The sequence below is a fragment of the Centrocercus urophasianus genome, unplaced genomic scaffold (genome assembly GCF_019232065.1).
Source record: "Centrocercus urophasianus isolate 14NV4802_14NV808 unplaced genomic scaffold, USGS_Curo_1.0 seq_17, whole genome shotgun sequence".
NCBI classification, from domain to species: domain Eukaryota; kingdom Metazoa; phylum Chordata; class Aves; order Galliformes; family Phasianidae; genus Centrocercus; species Centrocercus urophasianus.
In genome coordinates this window covers 2,271,120-2,293,469 of record NW_024884722.1, presented here as the reverse complement: position 1 = coordinate 2,293,469, position 22,350 = coordinate 2,271,120, and the positions used below count along the sequence as shown (strand labels likewise).

Here is a 22,350-nt window from a genome sequence, read left to right as displayed (position 1 = left end):
AAGCATATATAAAGGAAGGGGTTACCAAGGTTCACAATTATTTGATATCACAGAGGTATCATCCACTCTGCTGGAATGATGAAAAAAAGCCTTCCAAGAGCAGTTGAATTCACTTTTTATTAGAAGCATCTTTCACAAATCTGGAGAACAGATTAAAGCATAATGCGCAGCTGATGTGGGACTTGACAGGCAGGTAATGGTTCCAGCCCCAGAACAGATGCTGGGTCAGCCAGCTCAGGATGCTGGCAGCCTCCATGGTGGTTATTAGCTAAATCCTTCACTGCTTTATGCTTACAGTCACATATCCATCTGTTACTTTTCCTACTTTCTCTGGCATCTTTGAGTTTTTAAACCTGGTGTACTTTTCCTGCCATTTAGTAGACTGGAAGTGGAGGTGTTTGTACGTACGCATCTGGCTGTTCTAACACATGGCCATTGTATTCGACCTTGGATTGATATTCAGACTTGGACCAACAGTGGAGCACGTTGTGCTTTTTACTGCTGCCACTGACGCTGGCTGCTCTTGTGCATGCTATTCAGCTGCCTTTGAGTTCTGCTTTTCACCATTAACAGGGAGATGCTAACCAGTTCCACCGGTGTTTTGTGAATTGACTGCATAGAGGGGCAGTGTTTTCTTCAATCTTTGTGCTATCATGAAAGCCTTTGATAGAGTTTTAGATAGAATTTTGGTTTCTTCTTTTACAAACTGTTATTACTCAGGAAGATGACTCTGTGACCTCTTCTAGCTCTGATGTCTGTGCATTCCCTAAGCGACTGGGATCATTAATTCTGAAATTTTACATGTTGAGGGAGTTGGTAAATTGTTGCACTTCATAACAAAAGCTGCAGGAGAAGGGTAAATCAGAGCCAGGACCCCAGTCCAGCAAGGCCTTTGTACTTTTCATAATGAGAATCGTTCTTTTTCTCCACTTCTTTGTGATACAAATAGTCAGTGCTGATCATGTTTAACTTCTGGCTCTCCACCAATCTCATGTATGTCACAGCATCAATTAGGAAAGAATACTGACTTACCACTGCAGAGGAGTTGATTGTAGCGCGTTTGATGCTTTTATCTTAGAAGTTTCACTACATTAGTCAAATTCTTAATATGTATATGCTCAGAAACAAAATCCAAAGCAGAAAGCTATAATTCTTGCATAAGCTTGAGCGTATAATTTTTTATGACTACCTGCCGTTGTGTATAAGATTTGACAGAAACAAATAACTTTGGCTTTTGATTTATGTATTGGAGTGGGTAAGTCTCAAATTATCTCCTAACTTTTTGTTTAGAAATTTAGCACGTGATACTTGCAGAGTTAAAACTTTTCACCAGACAGACCTTTAGCTGTGACACACATTTAAAAGTATAACTTACTTTCTGAAATTAGATGGTAAAATACAAACTCTAGGAGGTTATTTTTTGCCTGCATATTTCTGGTGCAGTAGTGGTTGCATTAAAAAAAAAAAAGAAAGAAAAAGGACCATGTGTAGTAGAGTACAGCAATAGGTAACTGTGCATACACACTTTAAATAATGTAAGTTAGGAGTAAAGATTTTGTTTTAAACAGGGAGCCCTGTGTGAGAGATCCAGACTGACAGATTTTCGACATAAACCCTTGCTGTGTCTGTCCTGTCTGATACCTTGCTCGATTTGCTTACGAAGGCTTTAGGTTTGTGTGCTGTGATGCAGTAGCAGTGAGGATGGCTTTGGGGAGTGTAGTCCCAGCGTGCAGAGCCCCTGCTGTGCTTGCTTTCTGAAAGTGCTGTGAGGTTTTTATTTTCCTGCATGCATCAGTAGCAATGCATATTAGTATCTGTAGGCTTGTTTCCTTCCGAATCACAGCCTGAACTTTTAAAAATAATACATTATTTGGTGTCACTGCGTAGTTAGAACTGAGGCACCTTAGACCTGGATGAATATCGTGGGAGCACACAGAAGGCTGTCTTGATGTAAATGCAGGGAATCAAACAGCTGCACTGAAAAGCATTACGTAGTGCAGCTCAGCTATACAAAACAGAGTTTGATGCTGGGTCACGTATGCCAATTTCCAATGGTTAATGTTTTCAACAGGGGAATGATGAAAAAGCAACAAAAAAAAATTCCTGATGGTAGAGTCAATCGAGGAAAGACAGGTCAGAATCACCAAGGTTAGAAAAGACCTCCAAGATCATCCATTCAAACCAACCACCTGCCACCACTGTTTCCCACTAAATCACGTCCCTTAGTATAGAATCATAGAATCACCAAGGTTGGAAAAGACCTAAAAGCTCATCCAGTCCAACCATTCACCTATTCCCAAAAGCTCCCACTAAACCATGTCTCTCAAAACAACATCCAGTCTTTCCTTGCACACCCCCAGGGTCGGTGACTCCATTACCTCCCTGGGCAGTCCATTCCAGTACAGTATCTGTATGTTCCTTGAACATCTCCACGGTTGCTGACTCCTGGGCAGCCCATTACAGTGCCTGGTCACTCTTTTGTAGAAGAATTTTTTTCCTCGTGTCCAAGCTGAATCTCTCCTGGAGCAACTTGAAGCCGTTCCCTCACATTCTGTCTCTAGTTACATGGGAGCAATGGCCCACCCCCATCTCACTACAGTCTCCATGCAGGCATCACTCCATACAGAGTGATAAAGTCATCCCTGAGACTCCTCCAGACTAAACAATCCCTTCTCTCTCAGCCATTCCTAAGCCCTGTGCTCCAGACCCCTCACCAGAAAGCATTGCTTTTATTGAACCAGCGAGTGGAAGATAGAAGAGTGAAGGTCCTGAAGGTGAAGTAAACCTGTGGTGCTGTCATGCAGTGTCAGCCCTCCCTTCGCAGTCCTGATACCAAGAATGGACTGGGCGAAGATGTTAATGTTGTTGGAGGGAAGGCTGGGGTTAAAAGTAGACCTGAACTTTGAGCGTTGTATAAAAAGGAGTCATTGCAAATAACACTCTGAATTTGTTATATGTGTGCACAGCTGACCCAAGGCAGAGGTGAGGCTGCTGACAAATTGTTCAGTGGCCCAAAGGTAGATTAGAAGCTGGGAAATGAAAATCATGCTGATAAAGAAAGCACTGTGCATATTGGTTCACTCAGGTGAAGCTCAGTGCTGTTGGGTGAGCAGTCTACATAGAGAATGTTGTGGCAAGGCAGAAACCACTGTGGAAAGTTTTATACGTAGTCAGAATAAAAAATAATCCTGGTTTTGCATGCAGTTTTAAAAACAGATGTGCAGTTTGTCTTTTGGAAGAGAGGCTGCAGTTTTGTTCCAGATTTGTCATATATTAAATCCCTGTGTGGGATCTCCTACGCTTCAGGGGGGGCTGAAAAAGAAAAGGGAGAATTCATGGCTTGGTTGTTTGTCAGAAAGTGCTGTGCGTGACACGCAGCTGCAGTGGAGGCTCTCAGCATCCAGAGTAGGACCATGGCCTTTGGTTTGTGCTCTGATGCTGTGTGCATAACACTGCACAAGATCACATCATCCAGGCTTGCAGCATGGTGTCACTGCCTGCTGCTGCGTGCCCTGTTTAGACTCAGGTTTGTGTGAGGTGGAAAATCCCTTGGGCCTCAAGCACATGCTGTGGGTGCCTCAGCACACACTCTCCCTGGTCTCCATTCAGGTCATCCCTTCCTCGTTGAGGTGACGTGGTGCTCAGTTGTTTTGCTTTTGATGGGTAACTGTGCATTTCACTTCAGAAGAGGAAAAGGGGGAGTGGGAGATTTAAAAAAAAAAATGATAACAATCCTTTGCAAATTCTCCATTTTTCACGTCTCAATTTCAATTGTTGCTTTTCTGAGGGGAGGGGGGAGTCCCTGCACACGAAGCAGAGAAAAACAACTGTGATCCACAGAGAACCTTGGGACATTGAATGTGTGCCTGACGCATAATGACTTTTGTCATTATCATTTGTTTTCTGAAGTATCAGCTGTGACGTTTCCCAGGCATAATACAGGAAAACTGGCACCTGGGATGCTGAGTGTAATCCTGCTCGTAAGGAAGGCAGAGAGGGCTGCACTGCTTGTACTGCTGTTCCTGACCAGCAGCCAGCATTGGAGCATCACATGGCGTAGCGATTTTGGTTGAGCATTCCTTCACCCTAATAGCATTGTTAATGCTAATGGGATTCTGAAGTTCGCCAAATCAAGTAACATAAATTATACCTCTTTAAAAAAAAAATAAATAGCAGCGGCATGTTTTATCTTTAAAGGATTTTTTCTTGATTACATTTGCTCAGATTTATGTTACTTCTGGTCAGAAGTGAAGCTGCTAATTAAATACTTCAACGGTTACTGCTATGGCAGCGTAGTGCAATGGAATCTAAATGAATTGAGATGTGTTTGTGTTGTGTACCACTGATAAGCTGCAGTGAGAAACAAGAGTGTTAAAGCAGGGGGGGCTGAGGGCTCCTGCAGGCAGCCCAGCCCACCTGCAGCACTGAGGGCATAGAGGTGTTCTCAAAGCACTCTGTTGCCTGCAGCTATTAACCTCTTCTTTGCAAGAAACTTCACCCACTGAACCTTGAATGCCCTGCACTGTATGCAGACCAGTGTGAATTTCTATTCTTTTTTATTAGTAGCATTACAAAACCAAATGAGCTCCATAATCTTTCAGGTTCAGTGCAGTGCTGTAAGGTATTGGACTTCTAATGTCTTCCATACATTCCTTTGCACTTTGTGTTAGAATAAGCCTACTTCTGCTGCTCTGATTTGGGTAGTTGTCTGCCACAGCTGGGAGAAAACGAATGCCTGGAAGTGTTTATTTGGCTTTTACAAAGTCCTGGTTGGAATCTTTGTGTTTTCTGAACTTCCACCATTGAGTCCTGTGCCTACAACTTCCTGGGGCCCTCACACTGCCCAGCACAGGCATCTTTCCCTGGTGGAGCCGTGTTGATCATTTGCAGAATATGTAATCTCCGTCCTCTGCACCTCATGCAACAGAAGAACAGGAGCTACGTGTTCTTAACAAGTCCAGTATTTATTAGGCTTTGTGTTGCTGTTAAGGGTTCCTTTGTGCTCTGTGTGCAGAGCACGTAGCAGGGAGCACAGGGGGAGGCGTGTTTTTCTGTTGAGAAGATAAATATGAAATAAAGTTAGCCAGTCAGATCAACTCCTGGAGAAAGGAGGCATATTGTCAGCTTAGCTAAGATGTGGCTTCGTGTCTCGGGGCTGTGTAAGCATGCACTCATGGTGACATTTTGATAGAGTGACACAAGGAACATTTTGTACGCTGTGGAAGATACAGAAGCCTAAATAAGTTAATGCAAGCAATGCACCTTTTAGCTGCCTTCTATCTGTAAAGTATATTTAAAGGAAGCCCTGAAATTTAATACGTGTGCGAGTGAGATGATTTGTGGAAAACGCAGCAAGTTCCAGCCTGACTACTGGTTGAGCAACTTCATTGCTTGGGTTTATAATATCACATAGTTAACCTCTTGAGAAATAAATTGCAATACAAATTTCAGTCCAATCTTGAGAAATTGTCCAATCAAGTCCAATCTTGAGAAATACTGTCTTGCGCTTGAACTATATGACAATTTATGGTTATGGCTTTTAAAACAATTATCTCCTACCAAGTCAGTGGCCATTCATTAGCTCTGAAATGCATTTTTTTTTTTCTTCCCTTTAAAGGTCAGCATAAAATCAAGTTCATCCCAGAAATGGTGGGACCTATCTTGGAAATGACACTCATCCCCGAGACGGAGCTTCGAAAAGCTACGATCCCCATCTTCTTTGATATGATGCAGTGTGAATTTCATTCCACCAGAAGCTTCCAGATGGTAAGCAGTAAGCAACAACTATTTGAAGGCGTAAGATGGATTTAGCTGTTTGTTGACAAAAACATATGAATTTTTGTTGCTTTGCTATTTGTTTTGGAAGAAAAATGTAATTATGGATTTGTTTATTTTCTGTAACTCTGAATGGCTATAGAATTTTAATCTGAGGGTTTTAAATTCTCACTGAAGGCAAAATTTGCATGAGGTAAATTAAACCTTTCTTTACGATACATCAGGAGAGCAAAGACATCTGTCTTAAATTTTCACTGTGACTTAGGGAAGGAGTTTGCTTCTGAGTTGAGTTGGACAAAGAGAAGCCTGATAATGTGTAATGTGTACAAATTCATCATCTCTAGTATCTTGCAATTTTGATTCTATTACCGTATTTTTATTATTGCTTTGAAGAGGAAAAGAGGCTAACCAACCAGAGGCAGCATATCTTCCTGCTAGATAGTTAATGCAACATACAAACTGCAAGCGGAGTATTTTTATCCTATTCTATTTTGCATGCTGAAGGAAACCCTTGAATAAGCACACACTGATAGCTGAAGCTTTTGAGAGACAAGTATGATGAAGGAGAGTTTCTTGAGATTCGTCGTCTTTCCTTCTTTCCCTTGAAACTTGAACTTATAGATTGAGTGTAAAACTAGTTAAGTCAAGTAGTTTTGTAACATAAACCAGTACAGCTACTTTACACAGTGAAATTTCTGATCATTCAGGGTATGACTTTGAAAACTTTGCAATACAGTTTGACACGTCGCTTTGTTTTCCCCCCTTCTTTTGCCATTTTTCTTTCTTGGATGGGAAGTCTTATCTTTTTCTGTATTTTTTTAGTGAGCTGTTATTCATAACCAGCTCTTAATCTGTAGCCAAAATAAATGAATGCCTGCGTGAAGAGATTTAAACATGGGGAAATTGCATCAGCTTTATTACTTTGATTTGTTTTGCGCTGGATGCTGTATGGAAAGGTTGTGAACTGTATTTTGGATCCATCCAATTACTGCATAATCATTCTTTCTTATGTTTGACTCTGATGGTACTGTAAAGATTGAAATGCTCGCTGGGATGCCATTTAAACTGTTTCCTGTCAGACGCTCTCTTTGTTACTTGTCGTTTTTTATTTGTACAATTATATGGATCATGAATAATCTGAGGGTAACTTTATAGCTAAATTTATGGCCCTGTGTTTTCTTGATGGAGGAAAACCAGCTCCGTGTGGAATATTTAGGTGATTTTAAGAAATGAGCATCTTAAATGTTTCTCACAATTGTTTTTGCCTTTTGAGAAGAAAAATATCTGGTGCTAAAGTCAGGTATGTCCTGGACTGCAGATAGTCAACACGTATTTCTTGTGTCAGTACTGCTGCTTTCTTTATGGATGTAACACTGTGACAGGTACAGCGGTAGTAAACCTTTTTTTATTGCATTTGGAGTGAACCGTTAGGTCAAATGATATAAGCAATCCATCCATTTATAATTTTGCAGATAATGTAGTTATATGCGTGCTGGGGCTCTGAGGTGGGTGTTCGGGGCACGAAGGTCACCAGCAATTTCCTTAGTCCTCAGGGTTGCACCCTTTCAGCTCTCACAGACTTGCATACGTCCAGTTTCTGCAGACAGTCATCCCTGGTGCACTGTCACTGGGTCACCATTTACTTCCTCATTGCTTCTCCAAACAAGGAGAGGGGAGCTGGCCTTACCTGTGAGGCAGAGAAGCCATTTGGTCCTCCAGAATTCTCATCAGGTGTAACTTGTCAGCCCCGTTCAGCATCAGACCTTGTCTGACATCTGAGCCATCTGCGTGCAGCCAGCAGAGGATGTGTTCAAAATGCCACATAAACCCCATGTCTGCCTGCTAAGAGATTCCTTGTATCATCCCGTTACAGACCCTGGTAAGGCTTAGTGCTAAAGGTTGGGAACTGTGAGCATCACAGGCCGGTGTCAATCCAAGTTGGCTGCAGCCATATGGAGGTAGAGGTATGACTGGAATTGATCCAAAGAACCAAACAAATGCAATTCCCCTCAGCTTCCCGTACTCTGACTGTTTCATTTGTCTTTCAGACAATAACTTGTTTATCAACAGTAGTGTTTGATGTTTTCTAAATGATGGAAATAGATATAAAATTGAAATATTACCAGTACCTAGGCAAGTTTCCATACTGAATCTGCCAATGTAACATATAGCATTTTGGTATGTACGTGCAACTACCAACTATTACTGCCTAGTCTTGCTTTTAAAGAGAAGTTCAAAACCGAATGGTTGGCTGCTGTTAAACTAATCTGCCAGAAATCCAATTATCTAACCTTATTAGTCACATCAGCAAGGGTTGAAATTGGCTCCACTTCTCCAGCAGATGTGCAAACCTCATGATGTGTGTGGGAGGAATTTGCAGAACTTCTGTGATGCCGTGATGGCTTGTGTTTTGAACAGACAGCTTTCCCCATGGCTGCTTTAATTTCTGTATGAATTGGTAAAACCAGTAACAGGCAGAGTGGGGATTTTGCTCTTCCACTATATATAGCCCTGAGAAGAAGCAGAAGATAAATTCCCCTAAAATTAAAGGCTGACTGAATTAAAAGCTGGAGTTACCCATCTTTGTCCTATCCCTTTTATGGTGCATTGAAGCGTTATATAGGCTTCAAAGTAGCCTGTACCTCAAAGCATGAATCTGATACTAAAGTCTGTGTGAGACTGAAGCTTCCCCGTAGTAGAAAATGCCTCCTTCTCCACTCTGCTATTTCCCCTTTGCTTGTTTTACTGGTAAGCCCTTCAGATCAAAGGGAATATGTCAGAGCCACAGAAGCCATGAAGGAATGCTGCTTTGATTGCTCAAGGCCTGGTCAGGTGAGCGTGATGGATCCCGTGGTGACAGCAGGAGAGGAGGTTTGTCATGAAACAGTCATTCCACTGAAATGTGGGATTTGAAGCATTAAAAGCCCCAACCTCTTACTTTGGCAGCCTGTTCCTTCCATCTGTCACTTCCTCTAGTTCCATTTCTTAGGAACGTTCCGGTTTGTTTGCCTACCCTAAACTTTAACTTGCCTTTTATAAACCCGTGGCTGATTTAATTCTGCTTATTTTGAGCTCAGCCAGTTCATAGAGAGGTGCAAGTGTAGGATGTGGTACAAAGCATGCCGTGGAGAAAGCAGGAGGCAGAAGGAGATGCTTGTCTTTGGCAAAAGGAGGCACTGATAGGTTCTCCCTATCTCTTACTTAGCACTGCATCACGATATGATTCCTTTTCACTGTTCTGATGCATATCAATTAGTAGAAGTAATTATTTTAAGAGACAAAGATAAGTGATTTATAAGGTAAGGGATTAAGTCAGAAGTATTTCTCTAGCCTTCATTCTCCAACGTTATGACACGTCTCATCAAATAACGAAGAAGGAGCAGCCCTCACCTCCAAAATAACCCCCCCCCCCACTCTGCAGTAGTGAACATGCAGAAGTTACAAGTCCCATATGTCTGGTTTTCAGGCTGAGCAGCATTATTAAGGAGGATTGTCAAAGTGTCCAGTGGTGTTAGCATCAGAGTTATAAGCATGCAAGATACAGCTTGTGTTCTTATGCTGTGAGAATAAGGAGCTGTGTAAAAGTAATGGTCTGAGGAAAGAGCCCCAAAACCAGAACAACACATCTGTTCCATTTTATACAAATTGGAAAGCCACTTAGCATAATAGAGCCATTGCCAAAAAGATAGAAAAATGATAGAGAAATGCATAATGAATGAATGCATAATGCAAAATCATATAGAAATGCATAATCAATGAATGCATAATACAGATGATTGCTAAAATAAAACTATGGCTGCATCTAAAGTACCTCGAGCTAATGTTCTGTTGTAAAGAGAATTAAATGAGGGAAGATGGGAAGAAATGAGGGGAAAACCCTTTTAATTCATTTCCAGCATTTAACAATAAATCCTAGTGTCATCGAGGCAGTGATACCAGCATTTTAATTTGCTCTGTAATTTCTTGTTGGTTATCAGTGAGTTTCAAACTGATATAATTCTTCTTAGTTAGCTGATTTACTTGAGTATCTATCACGTTTTACAACCTATAATTCCATTTTAGGTCTTTTTTACCTGCTCTGAACCCTGTGTTAACCTCCCCCTCCATGCTATGGATTTGAACACAGAACAGAAGTGGTTGAAGTGTAAATGTTTAAGTTTTATTTATTTTCTGGTCTTTCAGGATATTGGTATTCTTCCCTCACCTAAGAGGAAGGGAAAAATCTGATGCAGTGAGTCCAGAAACATCCCAAATCTCTTCATATTAAATGGCCACTGGACCTGTTTGCTGACCAGGATGCTCTGGGAAAATAGGAAATGGAAGATAAAACTGCTAGGAATTGTCACAACCTTTGTAGTGGCCTTCTAACAAAGTTTCACAGGATCTTTGTGTTATTTCTGCATTAGTGGTGTTTATCTGCCCTTTGAATTTTATATAGCAAATTCATTATTATCCCATATCTAAACAAATGTATAGCAGCTTGGAGGATTGAAAGACATCCTCATCCACAGCTAGATTAAATTGTCAGCCAGTGCTGCAGTTATGGCCTGCCCACACTGTAGGTAAACCTAAACCCAAAGTGATCAGTTGAGCAGACACTTGAAGATGCTTGATAGCTTACGTTGATTTGTAACCACTGCTTCCTCAGTGTTAGAGACTGTAACAGACAGATGAAACAGTGGATATACTCTATGCTAAAGTTCATGCACACATCCTAAAGGGAAGCTGAGATCTCGATCAGCTTCAAGGATAAGTTGATTAATAATTTCCTGTAATCTTCCTAGCATCACCCCTCGAGCTTTCGCTGCCAACAGATAGATATGAATCTAGCTCATCACTAGTGCCAGAGATATCTCCTAGGTCTCCAGAAGGAACCTCAGCAAGTGTCACTGGCTGTAACAGGAACAGTGAAATTATGGTGCTTCAGGTTGCCCAAGGAGGCTGTGGATGCCCCATCCCTGCAGGCATTCAAGGCCAGGCTGGATGTGGCTCTGGGCAGCCTGGGCTGCTGGTTGGCGACCTGCACACAGCAGGGGGTTGGAACTGGATGAGCATTGTGCTCCTTTGCAACCCAGGCCATTCTGTGATTCACGTGAGAGTAAATTCCTTTGTTATAATTGCAGTCCTACCTTGTGTTATTTTATATGCTTATAAGTTTAAAGAAAGAAAAGGGAAGTTGGAGATATTTTCATCTTATGCCCGATGCAGCATCCCACAGCCATGTGCTCACGTGACTCTATGGCCCCTTTCTTTTCCTTTTGTGCAAGGCCATAGCTGTAAGAACCATGGAGGGAAGAAGGAATCCGGATTGTGTTAAGCAATGCTTAGTCATCTGGGTTGAGTGATCTGAGCCACATCATCTCCTTGATAGGTGTGAGGAATGATCACAGAGCAAGGGATGCTGTTAATGGTTCATTCCCTTAAAAACCTCAAAATGCCACAGCTCGGTTCAACCCAAGAGGCAACCAACAAAGCCCAGACCTACAGAGATTTGAGTAAAATTGATATCAGAAGAATAGTCATGGTCCTGTGTGACAAATGTAATTGCTCTTCTTCATATGACTAATCTCTTCCTAAAAAATGCATCACCTACAGGGCTCCTGCTGGCAGCAAGTGTCATTTTTCACATTGGTATGGAAAGTCAATTTCATTCTGGTCTCATTAGAGAACATGAATTTTGTGACTTCTCTGTTTCATCACCACGTTGCCTCACTGTTTTATTTGACACATCCTTTTACTGTGGGAATGCGTTTCAGCTTGGGGTTGCCTCTTAGAGGAGGTGGATTGCATTATTCTTCCTTTTCTCATTTCCCTGTCATTTTTTGAATTATGGATTCGTGGTATTAATAACCTTATTTCACTTCACTTTCCATTCGTTCCTTCACAAATAAAGTAGTGCAACAGTGGAACAGGTTACCCAGAGAGGCTGTGTAATCAGCCATCCAAGGAGATCTTCAGGACTTGGCTGAGTTACAGTTGGCCTGCTCTGTGTTGGAAATGATTTTGCATCACCTGGGAGTTTGGACTAAATGACCTTTGAGATCTGTTCCAGTCAGCGTTCCTGTGAGTTTTTTGTGGATGATTTGGGGGCTTATAGAGAGCACCGTTATTTCATCAGAGGTTTTGGTTTTTCATCTCCAAAACAGTCAAGTGTAATAGTAAAAATTGTTTAAGGTAGAATATCTGTTGTTTGGGTACTTAGTTGATTTTTATCTCCATATGCAGCACACAATCTCTAGGTAGGATTTTCCTGTCAGCTCACAGTTAGGCTGAATTCTGCACGTTGTTAGCCTGTATCCCAAATTTGCACTGAGCAGTAGGTGAGCAGGACGTTTTCTGCAGTTACTCATCATGATAGCTCACAGTCACTGAACTCACAGTTCAGTGTTTTTTATTTCTCACAGCAGAGTTTTTTATTTCTCTGTTCTTAAGACAATTCTGGCAGACTGCCGTGTGGAATGGAAAAATAACTCCAATGCAGAGGATGAAAACTCTGGGCTGGGCTGTGAAGATAGGAGGCTCTGAACGTTGGTGAAGATGATGATGAGAAAACTGTGGAGGGTTTGAAATGGAGACAAGTGCCCTGATGTGCCTGTGGGTTTTCACAGTACAGTAATAGTACCCAAATTACTATAGAGCCTGGTAAGGTATTCAGAGAGTGACTTGTGTTTTGCAGTTCTTTGGTGTAATGTAAACAGACAAGCTCTATATACCAGTGCACAGTTCTGCCTAAAAGTGATTTATATTAACCAGCCAGGAGCATCTTCATAGTTGATAGCCACATTTTGTACGCAGTCTCAGCTTGGCCAGAGAATGCATGTTCCCATGTTCCCAGCTGCTGGGCCTCGAGCAGAGCAGGGCCCTGCAGGAGGGCAGTTGAGCACCTCCAGCCCTGGGGTGAGATGCTGCTCCTCAGCCCCTGTGCTGCTGGCTTTGTCTTGTTCTGCTCACAGTTACCTCGCCGTGTGCATGCAGCAGTTGTTTCATGACCAAGGCACTGTGGCAGAGCTAAGGGCAAGTGTGTGCTTGATGTTTGACAGAGACATTATGATAACCTCTGCTGGCAGAGAAAGGGCTGCGTGGGCAGAGCGCAGGATGCGGCGTGTTGGCAGAAGGGCCGGCAGTGGACGGAGCTACACCTCCTCAAAGTGACATAAATTAAGGTGGTATAAAAATGCTCTCTTGTCGTCAGAATTTCATCGTGACACAAGTCTGTTGGCAAGGGATGTGTGATCTCACGCTCCTTGCTGAAATAAAGACGCCAGCAGAACTTTGCATTGTGGGCAAGAAAAATGCGGCATCTCTAAAACCAAATCAAACCCAGCTGCTGGCTGCAGATAACAGCCCATCTTCTCCAACTTCCCTTGTTGCTGACCCTATGAAAATACCCATCCCCTGCTGTCTCTCCTGCCCTTTGGTTGCTGTGTGTGCAGTGGCCAGGGCAGCAGCACCCTGGGGTTCCACAGTTGTCACCCTGCTTGGCACATTATGGCTAGGATCGGGGCTCAGGCTCTCTCCCTCTGCACTGCCAGCTGGGGCACTTTGGGGCAGTAGTCCGTTCCCTAGTGTCAGTTACCAGCCCTCTGCAGACTGCTGGGCTGGCAGGATGCTCCACAGAGATTTTTCCTCTTGGTACATGGGTTTTGATTTTATCTTTCAGCATAGATTTTAGCTAAATCTTCAGCACGTGACTTCCATTGCACAGCTTCTTGAAGCTGTGCTTGTTGCTTCCTTGCTGGTGTCCCTGGTGAAAGAAAAGTCAAATTTTACCTTCAGACGTGCAGCAGAAGCCTCTGTTCTCACTTACAGAAAGCCCATTCTGATAGGCAGTGGAAAGTGGCTTTAGCAGAGGAGCTAGGGTTCTTGTCACTACAAAGCAGGTGTCCTATGAGATGGGAACAGTTTATAAAGAGCAAGAAATGCTGTTAGGGTACTGGGGACCTGTGGCACAGGGAAGGAAAGCTAATGGCTGGAGATGTGGTAATGCATCCCTAGCTTGGAAGGCTGTCGTACCAGGCAGTCTGTTCTGTTTTCATTTGCATATGATATACTGTTAATATTAACTGCAGATGCGAAGTACATCTCTTGACATTTACAAAATGTTAGTACACTTTGTTCTTGCACAGGTGGCCCTTTGCTTCTCCTCTGAATAGTCAGGTACTGCTGAATCAAGTGACAATGAAAAACCTGAAGCCAACAGCTCTGTCAATACATCCCTGCTCTGACTAATGGGGTCACAGTCACCTGCAGGAGGATCTTCTTTTCACCCTGGCTCTTGTGCTGAGGTTTCTTGGCAATAAGTTGAATCACTGCTGATGTCCATGCTTATTTAATGCAGAGATAGGAATTAGATGGCGAGGTTGACTTGTCACATGGCAGCAGACCTAGAGTGATCCTTCCTCTGCTCATGGTTTGAATTCATTCCTAATCTGAGCCCTAGCAAAAGAGCAGCAGCAGTAAAACCCTCTGTATTCATTAAAACTATGAATTACCCAGATTGCGTTTAAAATGTGTTCTAATGCCTGCTTAAGTTTGTGTTAATTCCCCAATCAAAATATTTACTCTCAAGTTGTTTGAAACAGATCCTTCCTGCTCTGCAGCGCCTTATTAATGGGTTTATTGAGTCATGCCATAGTAGGGTCAATACCTGTATGCTACAAAGAGATGGGATGTTAGCAGTGCTGGGGAGTTCAGTTGGCTGAGTGAGCCAACAGCCTGAGCAGCCTTTGGTGTTGTCTGTCATCTCTACTGGAGCTTTCACAGTTCCCTTATTTTGCCTTTGTTTCTGCTGTCATTATTGCAGGGGACATTGTGTCATATTTTTTTTTTCCTCCTTATTTCCCATCCCTTTATCCTTGTCATTAAGCTCCTTATTTGGTTTTACCTAATGCAAATATTTAAGCTTCATTTAACAACACGACCAATGATTTCTTCAACAAAAAATCCTTGTAGGGCAGCAGATCATCGTGGATGGTCTAATACCAGAGACTGCAAACTCTTAAAGTCAGTCAGGCTTTAAAACAGTGGCGAAACATCTCACCAAGATACCCAACCAATCTGTGAGCCATTGAGACTGCAGTCATAAAGTGAAATATTTGCCATCTGATTATTTACGCTTGCTTTGTTTAATTACAGTTTGAAAATGAGATCATCACAAAACTGGATCACGAAGTGGAAGGAGGCAGAGGAGATGAACAGTACAAAGTGTTATTTGACAAAATGTAAGTGTTGATCAGCGGCGAGATTTATGTCATGGTGAAGTCAGGAGAGAGGGCAATTAGACTACAATGAACTTTGCAGCCCAGGAATAATTAAAATCTCTTAATGGTGCGCAATATTTAAAATTGCACCTGAGTCAAGGTTTTTTCTATGTGTGTTTAACAAGGCGTGTGTAATGGGCTTTTTTTTAGCCTCTTGGAGCACTGCAGGAAGCACAAATACCTCGCTAAGAGCGGAGAGACTTTTGTCAAACTTGTTGTCCGCCTGATGGAGCGACTGTTGGACTACAGGACCATCATGCACGACGAGAACAAAGAGAACCGCATGAGCTGCACTGTCAACGTGCTGGTAAGCAGGAATCTCCTGCCTGAATCCATGACTTCAGTTGTGCACCCTTGGCAAAATACTTTGTTTAACATAGAATCCATGTGAAGATTTTCATTCAAGTTTAGTTCTTTTTTCTCTTTCTTTTGTTTTTTTTTTTGTTTTTTTTTTTTTAATAAGAGCAAACCTGTGAAAACTGTGGGTGATGACTTGAACTGCTTTGAAGAAGGAGTGATTCAGGATCTTGTCTCTGAGGGGTTGTTCGTTGATATTTACTGTTTGTGCATGAATGACTCTTATAGAAGAACCCTATAGAAGAACAAAAGAAGTGTGTGGTTTGCTGTTGAATGCGTGTATTTGCAGTCCTGTTTGTATTCTGCTCCTGTATTTGGAACTTCTGAACGATATTGAATCACAGAATCACAGAATGGCCTGGGTTGCAAAGTTCCAACCAGTTCCAACCCCCTGCTGTGTGCAGGTCACCAACCAGCAGCCCAGGCTGCCCAGAGCCACATCCAGCCTGGCCTTGAATGCCTGCAGGGATGGGGTATCCACAGCCTCCTTGGGCAACCTGTTCCCCTGCCTCACCGTGCTCTTAGTGAGAGTTATTAGTTCATGGGGAGCAGAAGCAGCTTGGTTTGTCCCTCATAGATACAAAATTTTCTTGTCTTCACTAGAGAAATTCTGCAGTGTCTGGTCTGCATTACAAACCTTGGTCTGTTCGGGTCAGAGCTGGAAGAGCAGGAGTTGGTTCATAGTAAGCTCCTCACGCTTGTTGCTGGAAACATTAGAGGATGAGATTATTACAGAATCAGCACATCCAGATAAACTGTGTTAAAGTTTAGAGACCTCTAACATACTGCTGGTTAGATTTGATGTTTTTTATTAGGACTCAGTAGTAAACTGCTAGCAATTAGGGAAACATAGCTACTATCCACATAACGTTATCAATGCATACTTCATTTCAATGTGTGGGGTGCAGACAGTGCTTATTGCCTAATGCACTGTGGCTGATAGATTTCATTCAGCTGGGCTGGAAAGATCTCAGTAAATAGTTTGTAGCTTTAGCACTTGGGAGTGCTGCAAATGGGCTCAGCTCATTCAGCACAGCCTTTGTGCTGCAGTGTCATGTAAGCTGTAAACGAAATGAGAGAGTATAGAGACATCAAGTCAGGGATTGGGATTTTATTTTTAGTTTGTTTTTCCTCGCTGTGCACATCAAAAAGCATCAGAATGTTTAGTAAATGGGGAAGGAGGGGAAACTCGGAGAGATGTCACCGGCTGTTGATGCAGTGAGTGCCCTTGGGCTGCTGCAGAAGGGCACCGTGTCCTCCTGATCAGAACTGGAGTTACAGAAACCTGCAGTTAGCACCAGGCAAGATAGAAAATAAAAAATCACACACTCTACATGCTCTGAAGCATGACAGCAATGTATAAAGCTAGGGAAATTTCCTAAGGAAGGTGAATGGATTCATCTTTCCTTTCATTCTAACGCTCTTGAGACTCTTCCAGTAATTCTTGCCATAGCAGCCACAGGGGACCTGATGGCACAGGCAGGGTTTGGTTTTGTTTTCTCTGTCTCCTGGTGGTGATTTTTGCCATCAAAATTCTTCAGGTGGTTGCAGGTGGTAGATCCTGTGGGTGATGTACTGCTGTCAAGTTAAATCACGGTGAGTTCCCCACACACAGCCCTGCCACCCAAGTCTGCAGGAAATGGATGAAAGCGTCACGGGGCAGAACTTCACTTAGTTTTCAGTAGGTATGATTTAAAACCTGAGGCTGATTTGAAAGTCCCGTTTGCCCTCCAGGGCCAATACAGTCTTTTCATCATTCTCCATGCACCTGAAGTGAAATTTATGCCTTTGCAAAATCTGACCCAGGGCCAACGCTCAGCGTAATTCCCACTTGAGGTCTCAAAAGAGTTCTTAATTGGGCCTTTAATAATACACAGGCTTTCACAGGATTAGGTTTGCCTGTATCGACTATAGCTTAAGTCAGAGGTTTTGATATGCATTTAAGCCAATGCTGATGTTAAAGCAAAATAAAAGCCCTCTCTTTCCCTTGGCTGCTTGTTCCTACCTCTGCCAGCCCTGGCAAAGTATGTGTGCAGCCAAAGGAGCGGGCAGGCTGCAGGAGGGATGGTGCTGGAAGCTCATTCTGACAACACAGAATAATAAACAGAATAGGAGAGGAGAATTTTCTGGGGAGTGTCATTCCATTTGCTTCAATTCGTCTTTTGAGTTCAACCCAAAACTAGAGAGTTGGCTCATCTGAAATTATATGTGCACTGAAAAACTGGTCCTTTGCAACTCGGCAGTGTAGATTCCATCACATTTTGGATCTCCTCGAAGGGGATGAGTTTGTATTGGGCTTATGCATGTGCTGTTGTTTGGCTCATAAATGTTCTACTGCCTGCTCACACTGGTTTAATTTAGCACTGAAACACACAGCAGTTCAGTGGAGGATATAAATTTCTTTGTAATTTGTTTTCTTAGATTTTTTTTTTACCTTTTGAAGGCAAACTTTAAATTAGATTCAGAAAAGCCTTTAATATCTTGCCCAATTTATCATATCCTGTATTTACAATATTTGTAGTGTTAACTAGTTTATCTCAAGACCAGAGGCACTCAGACATTTCTGAAGGGAATGATGAGAATGAAACCAGATAAATAACACTAATCTAACATTTTATTTCAAAGGAAACTATTAGAATCCAGGGGCAGGTGATGTATTGCTCAGCTAAGGTTTAGAATTTTAAATCTGTAGAACAACTGTTTCTTAAAAATCAGGGTTTTATATATTACAAAATTTCAACTGAAATGGAAAATGATGCGTGGCTTGCAAATGCCAGAAGCAAATATCTACTGGTAATACTCTTGCAAATTCTTAACCTTTGCAGTAAGATAGAAGCCCTAATGTGCTACATCACAAAACATCACCGTGTTGGATTTTGTAAGTTAAATAACTTGGGTTCTATCACTAGAGGCAGATTTTGTTTTGCAGTTTTGAGGTTGATGCCATCCAGTAATGAATTTTTAATTCATAACATGTTCCTTATGCATTTCTTACTGTGAAATCAAAGACTTTGTAACAATTTTTATTTTTATTTTTATTTTTTTTTTCAGAATTTCTACAAGGAAATTGAGAGAGAAGAAATGTACATAAGGTTTGTAAACATGACCAGTGACAAAAATCTGCTTGACTGAGTGTAGCAAAATTGGAGAAAATTAAAATCTTATTAAGCAGTCAGTTAGGAATGAAAGGAAAGATGTGATGCAAAAGCATCCCTTCTGTGGACCATAAGGATATTCAGAAGCTTGTCCTCACTGAGAACAGTGAGCGTTTGTAGTTAAATACATGAGATTGTTTTTTGTATCCCTCCTCCAACTTCTTCAGTTTTATTATGATGGGCACGTCAGCAGGCATGAATGTTATCACATGAGGAACAGAAGTAAGTCAAAAGAAAACCGACTGAAGAAACAATTTTCCTTCCTTTCCTTCCTAGTAAGGTAGAAAGTATGTGACTTGGGGTAAAATGGGCTATTAAATAATAATGATGACTGATACTTACTTTAAAGCTTTTAGGAATGCTTCAAAATCTATTCTCTCACACGAAGTGAAAATGGTAATATGTTGTTGTGCTTTTTGTAAACCTCAGGGTTCCTAGTCCTCTATTTGTACTTCGGCTTAAAATTGGCTAGACTGTTGTGCTGCAGTGATGAAGCTTCTCTTTGACTGCTATTTTAGGTAGCTGAGTATTATTCATGAATTCATTCTCAGATGCTTGTTATCTATTTGGAAGACTTTTCTCTAGTAAACTCACTTCCTATTGTTTAAATGGTTTTAATTATTGCTTTAATAAAGTGCAGAAACGAATAATATCTAACAAGAGGCAGGACTGGGAACTGGACATGCACCTAAAGGCACGAGTCTGTCGTGAGCAGCAAGTTGCCCTCCTTGGCAGAGATGTAAAGATAAGCTCTCACTGTGCATCTGCCACTCAAATTCTCTCATAATTCTGTTAACAAACTCCTATCAAAGACACATAAATAGTTTTAAATTCTTTTAAATTCTTTTTAAAAAGCTGACAAACAAATGAAGATAAACCCTTTGAGAGGTTTGATGATATAGAAGTTGAGGAATCAGACTTGTTTGTTTCTGTAACAGAGCAACTAGAGCAATGTCCTGTGTATGGAATTCATTGCTTTTCACAAGTCATTGGGAGAAAAGCTCAGTGGAAATGCAGGTGGTCCTGAGTGGTTCTGAACACAGAAATATGGGCACTGAGAAGTCATCCCAGGTGTACTGAGATGTTTAAAGACAGAGATGAACTGTTGTAGTCTCCAGAGCAAGTTATTTTGAATTAATTCGTAACATTTGATAGCCAACTTTTTGAAGAAGGAATGCTTTTATTACTTTCAGATACCTGTACAAACTGTGTGACCTGCACAAAGAATGTGATAACTATACAGAAGCTGCCTACACGTTGCTCCTGCATGCCAAACTTCTCAAGGTAAGCACTGACATTGCAAGGCTTGGAAATCACTCTAGCACTAACCAGCAGTAGTGTGTTTCTGTCACTCCTGCAACCAGCCCTTACAGTGATTAACATCTGTGTGCTGTTTCTTATTTCAGTTTAATGTTTTGCACATGTAATTAATTCCTCAACGTGCAGGAAGCAAACTCTGCCATTAGTGTATAAATATGTGTAAGTATAGATATGAATGGAAGCACAGTCAAGTAAAGACCACACATTAAAAACGGTAAAAGCTGTAATATAAATTTCCTTTACATATCAAAATTATGCAGTGTGTGGAGGCATTTGTTTCTTATGCCAACAGTGAGTGTTTTGTAAGCCTTAGGTATTATTACAGAAACTATGCTAATAGTAACCCCCTTTGTAGGGAAGTGTATCTTGTTCCATGCTGTGAATTGTTCTTAGCAATCTTTGATTTAATCTGAGCAATCTCAGGAAAACTGGTGGTGCAAAATGTCTGTTTTGAGAAGTTGAGAAGTGGAGGGCGTTAAATCAAGCACTTCTAAAGGATGTATGAGGAATTACTTGTGCCTCAAAACTGAGTAAACTGCATCCAAACTATGAGAAGATTTAAGTATGATGAGGGCATACTTGTGCAGTTTAAATTGAGACACTTTGAAATATATTTACTATGTTTTGAAATAAATAGAGCATTGTTACTCAGAGAGAATGAGTAAAATTGGTCTGGAGAGTAAAAGCACAGAAGCAGTAGCTTTATGCGTTATTAAAAGCAGGGACAATTGTTGGACACAGCCTACTGGATGCAGTTACTTCTTTGATAATGAAATATTATGGGCTGAGATGCATCTCAGAGGTGTGAGGAGCTGGGGGAAAGCTTTGGCATCTTCATTCATGCAGCCAGGTGTAGGTTCTCACCTGTGGGTAGAAGTTGGAGCGTGTAACTGACTGAGTCTGGGCAATAAAATGTCTCATGTTCCTACTGGAGACATACAACACAACTGCCAAGTTGTGTGATATTTGCTTATCAGGCATTGTAAGAGTGAGCCTCATAGAGAAGGTACAGCATTGCCTTTCCCACGTGCTGCATTTCTTGGAGAAATGATGAAATGAGTGGTGCCAAAAAAGTCATTCAGACTTTTACCCTTTATATCTTTGCCTCATTGGTCAATATGCTTTATGTGACTATGAATGAGAGCTTAGCCAATTTCGTTTTTTCTTACAGAAAATCTTCAGAGGCTGGATGAGTTACCTTAATATACTCTTTTAATTTACTTGAAAGAAATATCCAGTTTTATTTTATTATGATGTGAACCAATAGAAAATGGCAGATATAAGGGTAATCTTTATTGTAGGCTTTCATTGCTAAGCAGGTGTTTGTTTATGAATATGCTTCATAGGTTGGAAATACTGTACTGCAGAAGAGCATTGATCTGTCTCCTGTGACGTCGTGGTACAAGTTAGTGGGTGGAGGAGCTCAGTGCTACTGGAGTTACAGCCATATCATGCTGTGTGTAATTTCAAGCAGTTGAGCTATTCTTTCAAACCTCGAGGACAGGATTTTCAGTGACACTCATCATTCTCATATGTTACATCAGATTGATTTTAATGGGATCAGTCGTAGGTCAGGACTGAGAGCTTTGAAGAATTTCACCTGTAGGTTTGCAAGTACGCCGTTTTCTCATCATTTTCTCCAGGTTGCTGCGAGCCGATGATACAAACTTTGGAAAAGAGACTTTATGGCATAAAATAGTTTTAATTTTCAACCCCACAAACAAAAGATGGTGGCTCTTAGTCAACTGAAAAAAATGCCATTGCATTGGAGACTCACTGAAGTTTATCTCTTCCATAAACATGGGTTTGCAGCACAAAGCTGTACTGTCATCAGTCAGTTGGAAAGTTCCATTGTGATTTTTTAGGAAGAATGTAAAAACGGGAAGGCTGCAAGAGAGCCATAAACTATAGGAGAAATGAAGGCAGGTTCTGTCAGCAAGAAATGTCAAGTGCTCTGTGGTTGGCTTGTCAAAAAGGGATCCATTTGATTTGCATCGAATGACTGTCTTCGGGGGAGGGAAATGATATGAAAGAGCCTCTTGTGGTTGGCTAAGGAACAGATTATAAAAGTTCAGAGCTGCTGTCTGACATACCTACAGCGGGCAGTCTGTAGCCACTGCAATGTGCTGCCAGGGCTGGGGTGCAATGTTCAGCTCCTCTCATCTCCAAACAGTGACAGAATGTGTTTCTGCAAGGTGCTGCTGTAACGAAACTGAACGCTGTTTGATGAATGCTGAAACGAGCGCTGTTTGAGTCAAATATGAACACATTGGCCAAATTAAAAAATAATTGGGTGAAATTTACAAACAGACGTAGGAGGTAAAACCAGATAATATAGCAGCAGTTCTGTGAAGAAATCTACGAGTTGATGATCTCTGTACAGATTTCTTCTATTCCAAAAGTTATTTTATTTTTGTGGCCAGTCCTCCTTCTATAGTGACTTTGATTTTTCAGAGATGAAAGTGAACAGTTCTTTAATTTTA

General features: G+C 41.5%; 1 protein-coding gene across 2 annotated transcripts in view; it reads left to right on the top strand.

The window, feature by feature from the left end:
• DOCK1 (dedicator of cytokinesis 1) overlaps positions 1–22,350 on the top strand; it is a 272,410-nt gene that overhangs the window by 198,210 nt on the left and 51,850 nt on the right. For both annotated transcript variants that reach the window (XM_042817852.1, XM_042817851.1), the window contains exons 33-37: positions 5,618–5,766; positions 14,911–14,996; positions 15,186–15,342; positions 18,444–18,484; positions 19,741–19,831. In XM_042817852.1, coding sequence (XP_042673786.1) covers positions 5,618–5,766; positions 14,911–14,996; positions 15,186–15,342; positions 18,444–18,484; positions 19,741–19,831 — 524 coding nt within the window. The remainder of the gene's footprint in view (positions 1–5,617; positions 5,767–14,910; positions 14,997–15,185; positions 15,343–18,443; positions 18,485–19,740; positions 19,832–22,350) is intronic.